General features: G+C 51.5%; 1 protein-coding gene across 3 annotated transcripts; it reads left to right on the top strand.

Annotated features, from left to right (window-relative positions):
• Positions 1–114: 114 nt before the first annotated feature.
• On the top strand, positions 115–12152 carry ARHGAP9 (Rho GTPase activating protein 9). 3 transcript variants are annotated; one of them, XM_042992612.1, is made up of 19 exons: positions 1238–1253; positions 4503–4573; positions 4872–5205; positions 5504–5727; positions 6677–6901; positions 7080–7193; positions 7389–7493; positions 7737–7798; positions 7948–8038; positions 8233–8328; positions 8471–8569; positions 8832–8973; positions 9078–9185; positions 9527–9625; positions 9806–9883; positions 10030–10083; positions 10339–10473; positions 11156–11261; positions 11862–12152. In XM_042992612.1, exons 3-19 carry the CDS (start codon positions 4890–4892, stop codon positions 12031–12033), a joined length of 2226 nt encoding a protein of 741 aa, XP_042848546.1. In that variant the 5' UTR covers positions 1238–1253; positions 4503–4573; positions 4872–4889; the 3' UTR covers positions 12034–12152. The 3 variants fall into 3 exon arrangements, with proteins under 3 accessions (XP_042848547.1, XP_042848546.1, XP_042848548.1); XM_042992613.1 differs by lacking the exons at positions 11156–11261; positions 11862–12152 and adding an exon at positions 115–308 and having other exon boundaries at positions 1194–1253; positions 10305–10467; XM_042992614.1 differs by lacking the exons at positions 1238–1253; positions 4503–4573; positions 4872–5205; positions 5504–5727 and adding an exon at positions 6479–6572.
• Positions 12153–12187: the final 35 nt, after the last annotated feature.

The raw sequence follows: 12187 nt of genomic DNA, 5'->3' as shown, positions 1-12187 counted from the left end.
AGCGGGAGGGGTAGTTTACGAGTGGAGTCCAATGTGCTTTGATCCTCTACGGCAGCCGGAAGGCGGTGACGGAAGCCAAGGCCGTTTCTAGTCTTGCTGAAGTGGCGTCGTGACAGCGGCCACCAGCAAAGGCCGACTCTCGATTTGGGCTCGCAAGAAACGGAGTTATCCAGATGAGAGGATGAACTTACTTTAGTGACCCAATGGAAATGAATGTAGATATCCTATTAACAAAAGAGAACGTGACTATTAAACAATGATTTACTACCGGTCTGCAGCTAATTTACAGGTAGACAGTTTCACTGAAGGTGAGGGAGCATATGTAGGGAAAAGGTCAGATTGAAGGGAAGAAAGAAGGCTAAGAGTTTGGCAATAAGTATATACTTTAGGAGGAAGTGCATATCAGTAATTGAGAAAGGGATACTTACTCGTTTCTCCATCCCTTTAAGAATTATTATTACCTGGGGTGCCTGGCTGGCTCAATCGAAGAGCATGTGACTGTTGATCTCGAGGTCATGAGGTCCAGCTCCACCTTGGGTGTAGAGATTACTTAAATAAACTTAAAAAAAGAATAATTAATACCTAATGGCACTTATGAGTTAGGCACTGTTCTAACAACTTTATGTGCATATATATATATATATATATATATGTGTATATATATATACACATATATATATGTGTATATATATATATGTGTGTATATATATATATATATATATATATATATATATATACACACACACATAAATTCTTAAAAATCCTACGGAGGTTCTGGACATTTTGAAGCTAGGCCCTGCAGCTTCTCCTCAGGCTTCTTGGAACACTCTGGTAGCTCAGAGCAGCCACATAAGAAGTCTTACCACCTTGCCATGCTGAAGAAGTTTCATGTTGACACTCTGGCTGACAGCTCCAGCTTTCCCGTCATCCCCATCAAGGTGTCAGCTATGCAAGAGAAGCTCTCCAGACCAATCCACCTGCCTGCTGAATATCACTAAATGACCCTAGCCAATGCCACATGGGATAGAATAGCTGCCCAACTGAGCCCTGTCCAAATTTCTTTCCCATAAAATGTGAGCTATAAGAAAGTGGTTACTTAACAAAATACAAACAATGAGCTACTTTTGTTAAGTGGTTACTTAACAAAATACAAACAAAATACAAAAAAACAAGCTCTCATTCTTGTTTTACAGATGGGAAAACCAAGGCACAGAGAAGTTCCTTTATGCCAGGCACTATACAAGGCATTGAAGGTACAATTATCAATAAAACAGATACAGGCTTCTGCCTTAGCAGAGCTCACAGACTTCCTCGGAAGTCAGAAAAGTATCTTTAAAGTTTCATGAAAGTCAGGGCGCCTGGCTGACTCAGTTGGAAGAGCAGGCAACTGTTGATCTCAGGGTCATGGGTTCAAGCCCCACACTGAGTGCAGCGATTACTTACATAAATAAATAAGTAAACTTAAAAAAATTAAAGTTTCATGAAAATCATAAGGGGGCATGTAAAACTTGCTGTGGGAGCTCCTAGTTAGGGCCTCTACCCAATTCTAAGTGGTTGAGAGAGGGCTTCTTGTGCAAGTGAACTTTCAGCTGAGATCAGAATGGTAAGTAAAAGTTAGCCAGTAAAGATTGGTGGGATTGGAGAGGAAGTGTTTCAGGCAGAGGGAAAAAAAAATATATGCACAGGACCAGAGACCTCAGTGCACTTCAGGAATGTGAGGAATTAGTGTATGGCGAGAGTTTAGAGTTTGTGGTAGGGAGCATGAAAAGGTTGGGCTCAAGGGAGAAAGTCTCTGTAAACCGTACTGTAACATCTGGACCTTACTCTGAGGACAATGAGAAGCCTTCGAAAGGTTAAGTCAGGGGAGTAGCAGGGCATTTTTGTGCTTTAGAAAGGTCACTCTGGCTGCTGGGCCAGGAATGGACTGGAGGTGGGCAGGACTATATGCAAAGAGACCGTTAGGAGGTTCTATCATCCAGGCGAAAGAGGATGATAGTTGTAGAGATTAAAGGAAGTAGGTAGATTGAAAAGATTTAGTAATCAGCTAAATATGAGTAGTGAGAAAAGAGAGAAATGAAGGTTGGCTGCCAGGTTTCTGGCATGGATCAATTGGGTACACCCTGTATGTGCTGCCACAGCTGATAGTATTTTTCTTATCATAGTGATTATCACACTGTATTTTGTTATGAGAAGGCAGGAGCCATATTGGTCATCTTAAATGACAATGCCTAGCACACAGTTCCTGCCTAGCATGGGTGGCAGTAAGCATCCAATATTTATTGAACTTAAATTTAACTGAATAGTGGTGCTGGAGGAGAAACAGGTTTGGCCGGGGCCGGGGTGGGGGTGGGGAGGGGAGCTGACAAATTCAATTTAGAACATACTATGTTTGGGGGCGCCTGGGTGGCTCAGTCAGTTAAGCGTCCGACTTTAGCTCAGGTCACGATCTCGCGGTCCGTGAGTTCGAGCCCCGCGTCGGGCTCTGGGCTGATGGCTCAGAGCCTGGAGCCTGCTTCCGATTCTGTGTCTCCCTCTCTCTCTGCCCTCCCCCATTCATGCTCTGTCTCTCTCTGTCTCAAAAATAAATAAACATTAAAAAATTAAAAAAAAAAAGAACATACTATGTTTGTACTACTTTGAGCATTGTGAAATATCCAAATGGAGTTTTTCGATGGACCATGGATTAAACTGGAGTTCCACAGAAAGATCCGGACTGGAGATAGGGTGCTCACTGGCACATGGAGGTCATTGAAGCTGGGGAGAGAATAAGACCACATAGAGTGTGTAGAGAGTGCAAAGGGCATAAGATCTTAGGCAGAACTCTGGGGTTTAAGGAACAACCAAGTCCTTCCTTATGCAACAGAGAAGGAACTGCTAAGAAGGTAAGGACACCAGAAGTGTTTGTAGAATAGTCGATTGTGTTGGCTGCTGCTGAGATGTCAAGCAACATAAGGACTGCAGGGTCCCTGTAAAGTCAGGGGTGACCCTAGTGAGGAAGAAACTTGCAGAGGTGAGGGAGTGAGAGGAGAGAAATGGTGACCCCATATGTAGGTAATTCTTCCAAAAAGTTTGACTGTCAAGGCGCCTGGATGGCTCAGTCGGTTAAGCATCCGACTTTGGCTCAGGTCATGATCTCACAGTTCGTGGGTTCAAGCCCTTATCAGGCTCCACACTGACAATGTGGAACCTACTTGGAATTCTCTCTCCCTCTCTCTCTCTGCCCCTCCTCCACTCGAACTTTCTCTCTCTCTCTTTCTCTCAAAAAAAAAATGAAATAATTAAAAAAAAAGTTTGTAAAGAGGGTGGTAACTGAAGAGTACAGTAAAGGGAGATTCATCTAAACCTCCATCTAAAGGAGGCCATCTAAAGATGGCTGAGACTTGAATATGTTTAAAAGCTAAGGGGAAAGAGTCAATAAAGAGGGAGAGGATAAAGTGCAGGAAAGATGGCAGAAAAGATAGAAGAGGATGAGACTGGAACACTTAGAAAACACCGGATGAATGAATGATGAATAAATGGGATGAAGTTGATCACTATTTTGGAGGTGGGAAGGAATAGTTGAGGGGTAGGGTTCGCCGCATTTTGAAAGTGGAGCGAACTAAGGAGGAAGATATCACTGAGGTCCAATCCCAGTCCTGGGAACCAGCCCTCAGATCTCGTGTCAGGGGAGGAGAGTTGGCTCTCTGATGTCACCAAGGGGGAGGTGTACTCCCTACCTACCTCTCCAAAGCCAAACAGCCTCACATTGTGCAGTGGGGAAACTGAGAGAAGGGGAAAATAAGAGTGGTTAGGTAAGGAGAGAGCCTCAGCATATGTTTTAAAGCTCTGGCAATTGACAGAAGTCCATTCCCACCTTCCACCGAGGAAAAGCGGACAGCAGTGCCCCCTTCCTCCCTCCCCACAAATGCTGTCATAGCACCCTGTGGCCTTGTCCACAGGCCTTGATTCAACTGTAGTAAATTTATTGTCATTAGTTAAGATCTGTCTGTAAGCTCCAAGAGGGCCAGGGCTGTGTCTGTCTTCCTCTCTCTTATCTCCAGTGCCTGACACTGTTCCTTTCACACAGGAGGTGCTCAGCCAATCCTTAGTCACAGCATGAGTGAATGAACCCACACTGAAGAAGGACTCCACCCAAAGGGCTTTCCTACAGAGGGTTGTTTCAGGCCTCTCAGCTCCCAAAACACATCCTGGATCGAGAGGATGGTGGTATTTGCACCTTTTCCTCTAACTTGGAACCCCTCTGTGTTTCTCCCAGCCACTTTCTCTTCCTCTCTACTTTCGTCTTATTGTTATTGCTCTGGCTCTGTTTCTCTGTCTCTCTGTCTCTCAGAGTCTGCACAGGAAGCACGCCACTTTAGGTCTGAGGCTATTGGTAACGGAAACATTGGTGCCTGTGTAAATTTCATAAAGGTCACAAACTTTTTTTATCTTTGTCGTTCATTCCTGTCTCTTTGCCTGTGTTCTGTCTCAGACCTGATTCTTTCTCATCTTCTTGGGTCCAGCTCAAAAGTCCTGCCACCACCACCCAGGACCAGCTCCTGCTGCCTGTGGATTTGCTGATGGGCCTCAGAAGGTACTTGGAGGAAAATCACAAAGCTAGCCACTCTCCTCTGATTTCCTGCCTTGCTGGCTTCATAGCTCTGCTGACCACATCCTCTCTCACCTTACTTATATAGTTCCTCACCAGTCACATCACCCAGGAGTTCTCAGCCCCCCAAACCTGTCACTGACACCCACCCAGGCTCTCTGCTTTCATTCTGAGCTCCCTGACCTTACCTTTCCCCCAACGCTGTTCTTGGAACCATGTCCCTCTGCTTGGAAGCAGCCAGTTGTGTCCTTTTCTGGATCTCCAACAGCTCTTTTTCCTACAGGTGACAGTACTGACCACAATGCTGTCAGGCCGGTGGTGGCCAAGTACCTGGGGGAGCCTCGGGCTGGGATCCCAAAACCCTTCTCAGGGATCCCAGCTCTGCGCCCTCTATGCCTTCACTTACACTGGGGCAGATGGCCGGCAAGTATCCCTGGCTGAGGGGGACAGGTTCCTACTGCTTCGAAAGACCAACTCAGACTGGTGGTTGGCAAGGCGCCTGGGAGCACCCTCTACTTCCCGACCCATCTTTGTCCCAGCTGCCTACATGGCAGAGGAATCTATCTCTTCCCAGAGACCAACCACCATCACCTCCAGCCAATCCCTCTGGATTCCTGGTAAGTACTCCCTTCACTTTCCTACCTCGCCAGCTTCTAGGAATTATTGGAAGGATCTCCCTCCCTCAAAGCTGACCCCCTTCTCTTATTTACCTCTGGTCAGCCTGCTTTTCATTCCCATCACGGTGTCCCCCATTGCCCCTCCTACTAGTCTCAAGCTTTCTAGGTCTCATGTACTTTTCCACAGCCTCCCCCGCTCTTGTCTTCCCCGTGAACCCCTGGGATGACTGATGCAGCCAATATCACCTCTCTGATCACCTGCCCCCCCCCCCCACTCTTCCCATTTCTCTGTTTCTAGGGCCAAAGTTGTTTCCTGGCTCCCTGGAGGAGCTGCACCTGTCTCAGGAACCCCCAGGCAGAGCCCAGGCCACCTCTAAGCAGCCTCCTCCTCTGCCCCCCAAAATGTGTAGAAGTGTCAGTGTTACCAATTTGAGGCCTACCCTTTTGAAGCCCTTTCAGGAAGGAGCAAGTGGAAGATCCCTCTCTCAGGAAAACTTGCTGACAGAGGCCAATGCTAACCCGGTGAGTCACAGCTCTTCTGAGTGCAGTCAGCAGTTATTTACTGCTGGGCCTTGTTCTAGGCACAATGGCAAACAAGGCAGACAGAATCTTTGCCCTCAAGGGATTTCCATGGAGGTGACAAACACACAAACGGTTGGTATTGATAAGTGCCACCAAGAAGCATAAATACGGTAGGGAGTGATGGAGGGGATCTGGGAAGGCGTCTCTGAGGAAATGACATGTAGTTGAATCTGAATGAGGAGGAAGAGACTGCCATGAACCAAACTAGGAAATGAGAAGGAGTTCTAGCTGAGGGATAGCAAGTAGCAAAGATCCTGAGGATACAAGGAACCTGGCATGTGACAGAGGGACAGTAAGAAAGCCAACTAGCTATGTTGTTCTCTCTTCCTCCAGATTCCTGGCCCAGGGCAGCATTTTTCCTGTGTCCCATCTTGCCAGCTCAGGTCACCAACAAGTCCCATTTAGAGCTGTAACTCCCTTGCTCTTCCTGAAGCCTCAGCTCCTCCCCTCCTTCTTACTTGCTAGTGGATGAAAAATGGCCCCCTCTCTCATACTCCCCTAGCAGGGGTCTCTGACACCTCTCCCTCTCTCCCCTATCAATCCGGAGGATGTGAGGGTGGGGCGCTCCCCTCAACCCTCCTCCCCCCCCCCCCCCCGAAAAAGCAGGTTCCCCTTTCCTGAGGCCCTGGGGTAGGGGCGGGGTAGGGGAGGAGGGAAGTTGGCAACAGGAAGTGAGGAGAAAAGCAAAGACTGAGGGAGGGAGTCAAAAAAAAAAAAAAAAACCAACCAGCTGGGGACTGGGGTTTCTTCCCCAGTACCTGGGTCACCCCAGCCAGGAGCTGGGGGTAAGAAAACAGTGGGGGAGAGAGGAGGAGGTGGTTAGGTGGAGAGAAGATTGGGGACGAGCACAGGCAGAATAACTACCTTTTTCTTCCCCCTTTGCTGACAGGCAAGACCCCAGCCCCTCATGTCAGAGCACCCTGTATACTGCAACCTAGTGGACCTTCGCCGCTGTCCCAAGTCTCCTCCCCCAAGCCCTGCGTGCCCCCCGCTGCAGAGACTGGACGCCTGGGAGCAGCACTTGGACCCTAACTCTGGGCGCTGCTTCTACATAAATTCGCTGACTGGCTCCAAGTCCTGGAAGCCCCCGCGCCACACTCGCGTGCGAGAGATGGTGAGACTTTCCCTCCAGCTTGTTCCTTTGTCCCCTCAATCTCCTTCTTTTCCCCACTGAACCCCAAAGTAGTGTGTTTTCTCTCTTGGGCCCCATCAGAAAATTGTAAGAAGGGTGTTGAGACCGGGTTGAAGTGGCATCTGGTCGTAGCTTTACTCCCCCCATCCCCCAACCCCAGAACCTTGGCTCCATGGAAGGGACGCAGACCCGGAATAGGGGCAACGGTGTCCTGCAACCTCAGACAAAGGGCTCAGAATCTGAAACAGGGAACCCAGAACTGCTTGGCCCCCAGGTGAGACCCCCCCCCCCTTCCTGATCGCATGCAGGAAAAGTCCTCTTTTTACTACTCTCTTTTATGCAAGACACTCTTCTTCCTTACCCATCACACCCCCAGCCTCTCACCCACATCCGCAGGCTTCTTCCCCCTATAGCCAGGAACTCCGAAGTTCAAGTTTCCTCCACTTGTTCCTCCAATCCCCTCCCCCAGGGTTCACTCTCCCACTGCCAGCACACCTCCCAGCTCCACCCCTCAGACCAGCCAGCAGCCTTGCAGCCCTCTCGACCTCTGCCGCAGGTCTTGGACGACCCCCATGTAAGTGTCCCATTTCCTTGTGCAGGCCAAGATCCTCACTGCCCTACCCCCCAATTCCTGCTCCTCTAGATACATCTTCCTCTTTCTGCGTGTTCGCTGGGTATCCTCTCTTACCCAGTCTCCCCCATCCCCCAACTGTAAAGGACCTCACTCCTGGGACACCTCCTTGGGAACGCTGTGGCCGCTGGGGGGGGGGGGAGGGGCGCTGGGTGCCTTATTGATACCCCTCGCTCCACTTCTCAGGAGGTGGAAAAGTCGGGTCTGCTCAACGTGACCAAGATCGCCCAGGGGGGGCGCAAGCTCAGGTGACGAGAACCGGGAATACAGCTGGGGCTTGGGCGTCTAGATTCTGTATTGTGGAGCGGAGTGCGGGGAGAGCGCCCTCCCCACGTGATTCTAAATGACTTTTGCACTACTACCACTGCCGCCCCCCCCCCGCCCCCCACCCCTGTAGGAAGAACTGGAGCTCATCTTGGGTGGTGTTAGCAGGTAACAGCTTGGTGTTCTACCGGGAGCCGCCGCCCGCCGCGCCCTCCTCAATCTGGGTGAGTGTGAGGGAGGGGAGGAGGGGGCGTGCAGGAGGCGTTTGGGCACTTCTACTCCCGCGAACTGTGGGGAGGAGGTGGGGAGGGGGAAGTAAAGGAAAGAGCACAGCCTCCCACGTCCTCGCAGTCCCTGGGGTGGGAGGGAGGCAATGAGGGGAACAGCGCCGTTGGCCTCAGTTTCTCCCAATTGCCAGGGACCAGCGGGTAGCCGACCCGAAAGCAGCGTGGACCTGCGCGGGGCAGCCCTGGCCCACGGCCGCCACCTGTCCAGCCGCCGCAACGTCCTGCACGTGAGTGCCCCTCCGCACGTCCCCAAAGCTCCACGCGACCCGAAAATGCGCTCCCAGTTTCCCGCGCGGGTGTCCTGCTCGGCCTCCCTGCCTTTTATGCCCCTTCCCTCTGACTGAAGCCCTTTCTCCGCTGGCGGCTCAGATCCGCACGGTCCCCGGCCACGAGTTCCTGCTGCAGTCAGACCACGAGACCGAGTTGCGAGCCTGGCACCGCGCGCTGCGGGCGGTCATCGAACGCCTGGTGAGCTGGATGGGAGGTGGCGGGACGGAGCCCGGGCACAGGGAGTGGGGAAGAAACAGTAGGATTCTAGGCTGGTAGGAGGCTGGGTGGTCTCGGTGTAGTGCTCTGGAGTGGGGTGGGGGGAACGCGGAACCCCGGCAGCCGGTTAAGGTCTCCCTGCGTCAAGCTGAGGTTGCAGATTTCACTCTTCTCTCTCCCAACCTCCGACTCGCTCCCCGCCCCCCCCCCCCCCCCCCCCCCCCCCCCGCCGTTCGGTGTGTAGGATCGAGAGAACCCCCTGGAGCTGCGTCTGTCAGGTTCGGGACCCGCAGAGTTGGAGGAGCTGAGCGGCGGAGAGGAAGACGAAGAGGAGTCGGAGCCGGTGTCCAGGCCACTGCTGCGGATCGGCGGCCGCGGGAGCTCTCGTGAGCGGCCCGGGAGGTCCTAGGGTGGGCGGGGCCCGGGAGCGCGTCTCCGGGCTCCGTCCGGGCGTCGGCTCTCACGCCCTGATTCCACCTGCCTCCTGCAGGTCGGTGTCCTGAAGGAAACGAGCAGAACCGCGTGCGGAACAAACTAAAGCGGCTTATCGCAAAGAGACCATCCTTGCAAAGCTTGCAGGAGCGTGGTCTGCTCCGAGGTGAGGTGGGCTGAGCCGGCCATCACCCTTTTCCTTCGTACTTGCTGTAATATATTTGCAGGCACTTTTATAGTCCTGATCTGGGCATCCGCCCACTTTGCGGATGAGAAAATTTCAGTGAGCAGAGCTTCCCAGAACTAGGTCAGTGGTCTTCAGAGACCACTACTGTCCCCTACACTTGTTATTTGGGGGGGGGGGGGAAGGGGTGTACCTCCTAGAGTACAGGCCTAGAAAAGGCAGCCAGGAGGGCCAGCCCAACTTTAGGGTGAAAACCTGTGCTGAGAAGAGCTTCCATGGGCAATGCTGCCACTGCTTCCCATCTCGCCTCTTTGCTTCTCCAGACCAGGTGTTCGGCTGCCAGTTGGAATCACTGTGCCAGCGGGAAGGGGACACCGTGCCCAGCTTTGTGCGGCTCTGCATTGCTGCTGTGGATAAGAGAGGTCACTTTCCAGAGACCGCACAATCCACCCCTTCCAACAGGCCAAGGCCTGGAATTCCCCACCTCCCCCACCTTAGTCTCCCTCCTGCATTATTTCTCTCCTCCCTTGGGTCTCTCACCAGTCCTCACCACATACAACTTAGAGCGGGAATCCTTATCTGCTCCTTGCCTCATCTCCTAGGTCTAGATGTAGATGGCATTTACCGAGTGAGTGGGAACTTGGCGGTGGTCCAGAAACTTCGCTTCCTGGTGGACAGAGGTGAGAAGACTTACGGGCGAGTGGTGGTACTAAGAATTTCATGCCTCAGAACCACAGGCGGTTCTGAATGAGGGAGCTGACAGAGCAGGGAGATCTGGCTAGAACTGCATGACTTAGCTCTTGATCTCTTCTCATCCATGTTGCAGAGCGGGCGGTCACCTCCGATGGGAGATATGTGTTCCCAGAACAGCCAGGACAAGGTACTTACGTGGGAGGCTCCTTACACCCTTGAAACATCCCACATCCTCCCTGCTCCCTGTGGATCTCCCCATGTCTTGCTCCTGGGAGGGTTGTCCCCAAGCCCACCTCTGCTGCCTTGACCCTCTATGGACCTCCTAAGTATTCCTGTGGTCTTCCTTACCTGGATCTTCTCCCAAACTCCTGACCTCTCTGTCTTTGGCTCTCTCTGGACCTTCATAAGCCCTGAGCCCTTCTGCACATCCTTCTCCTCCCAGAGGGCCGGTTAGATTTGGACAGTGCCGAATGGGATGATATTCACGTGGTCACTGGAGCACTGAAGCTTTTTCTCAGGGAGCTACCCCAGCCTCTGGTGCCCCCACAGCTGCTGCCACATTTTCGTGCTGCCCTTGGTAAGGGATGAGAGCTTTGGGTAATACCCTTGGTACAAGGGTGGGGCATGAAAGGTAAAAAATAGAGATTCCCTTACACTCTTCTATTTCATCCTGAGTACAAAGATGGAAAATAACTTAAAAAAATTTTTTTAATGTTTTATTTATTTTTGAGAGAGTATGAGCGGGGGAGGGGCAGAAAGAGAGGAAGACACAGAAACTGAAGCAGGCTCCAGGCTCTGAGCTGCCAGCACAGAGCCCGAAGTGGGGCTTGAACTCGTGAGCTGTGAGATCATAACCTGAGTTGAAGTCAGACGCTTAACCGACTGAGCCACCCAGGTGCCCCGATAGCTTTCAATTCCCGTGCCAACTCCAGTGGTTTTTTTGTGAATGGTTAGAGGGCTAAGTTAAAAAGAATGCTAAAGCTGCAGTTGAGGGGGCTGTCTGGCTGGCTCAGTCGTCAGTAGAGCTTGCGACTCTTGATCTCGGGTTGTGAGCTCGAGCCTCATGTTAGGTGTAGAGATTTCTTAAAAATAAAATCTTGAAAATAATTAAAGTTGCAGTTGGGCTCAGTAAAAAAGAAAGCAGTGGTAGATTAATCGTGTCTTCCATGGGCATGGGAAAGAGTAGCGAGTTTACCCCCCTGCCTAAGGATCTTCCTTGGCCTCACCCCTATGCCCTTCCCTTCATTCTTTCTCTCTAGCACTCTCTGAATCAGAACAGCGCCTCTCTCAAATACGAGAATTAATAGGCTCAATGCCCACGCCGAACCGTGACACCCTGAGGTACCTCCTGGAGCATTTATGCAGGTCAGGAAAACCGAATGTCTTTGTGCATGCTGAGGGAGGGTGGAGTGGGGCAAGCAGCAGGGACCCTGTTCAGATGCAGTAAAGGTAGGAAACACCTCCCTTCCTCACCTGTTTACTGGGCAGATGGAGGAAACAGGCAACGTCTGTTCAGGGCATCGAGTGGGGATCAAGAGAAGCCCAGGGATGCTTTGAGAGAAATGAGGGAGATTTAACCTCTCCCTTCCCTCTGCCTCTTTGTCTCCTGTTGGGACAGTGGTCATGGCTTATGTGGCTGACCTGGGCCTGGGTGGTGACTTCTGAAAGAGGATAGCCATTTGAATTAGAGTCTCCCAATCTGTGAGCAAAGAGGACTGTAGAGGCAGTCTCTGAAGCTGGGAAGAGGCGAATGTATCCTAGGTTGTATCTTCAAGTTGTGTCCTGAAGGTTTCTCTGCTGGTCCTGTCTCCTTTGCCCTTGAGGCTCTCCGCTTGGTTTCCTTCAGCCACCACAGAGAGAGGTCCCAAGGCGAACTCTTTCCTGCTCACACCGTTGAAGGGTTAGATTTATTTGAAGTGATGAAGCTGCTGCCTTATAGCCCCTTCTCTTCACCTTTGCCCACAGGGTGATAGCACACTCAGATAAGAACCGCATGACCCCGCACAACCTGGGAATCGTGTTTGGTCCAACCCTGTTTCGCCCAGAGCAGGAGACATCTGACCCAGCAGCCCATGCTCTCTACCCTGGGCAGCTAGTCCAGCTCATGCTCACTGATTTCACCAGGCTTTTCCGCTGACTGGTGCAAGGAAGAAGAGAAAAGGTGTTTCTCCTGATCTCTGTTGGGTGCCCTTTGGTGGGGGTGGGGATAGTGGGTGTTCTGTTTTGAGGACATCCCATTAAACCCTGTGTCTCCCATATGGGTGTCTTTGTGAGTCTGACCTGAGGGATTT

This window comes from Panthera tigris, chromosome B4, assembly GCF_018350195.1.
Source record: "Panthera tigris isolate Pti1 chromosome B4, P.tigris_Pti1_mat1.1, whole genome shotgun sequence".
NCBI classification, from domain to species: Eukaryota; Metazoa; Chordata; class Mammalia; order Carnivora; family Felidae; genus Panthera; species Panthera tigris.
Note: the sequence above shows the minus strand (reverse complement) of the source record. Positions and strands in the feature narration are given on the sequence as shown.

What these genes read in the sequence shown, in the direction of transcription:
- ARHGAP9 (XM_042992612.1), top strand. Translation starts at nt 4,890, where the DNA reads ATGCTGTCAGGCCGGTGGTGGCCAAGTACCTGGGGGAGCCTCGGGCTG. An exon ending in CCAATCCCTCTGGATTCCTG is followed by an intron (nt 5,206 to 5,503) that starts GTAAGTACTCCC and finishes CTCTGTTTCTAG; the next exon opens with GGCCAAAGTTGTTTCCTGGC. An exon ending in CCCAGAACAGCCAGGACAAG is followed by an intron (nt 10,084 to 10,338) that starts GTACTTACGTGG and finishes TTCTCCTCCCAG; the next exon opens with AGGGCCGGTTAGATTTGGAC.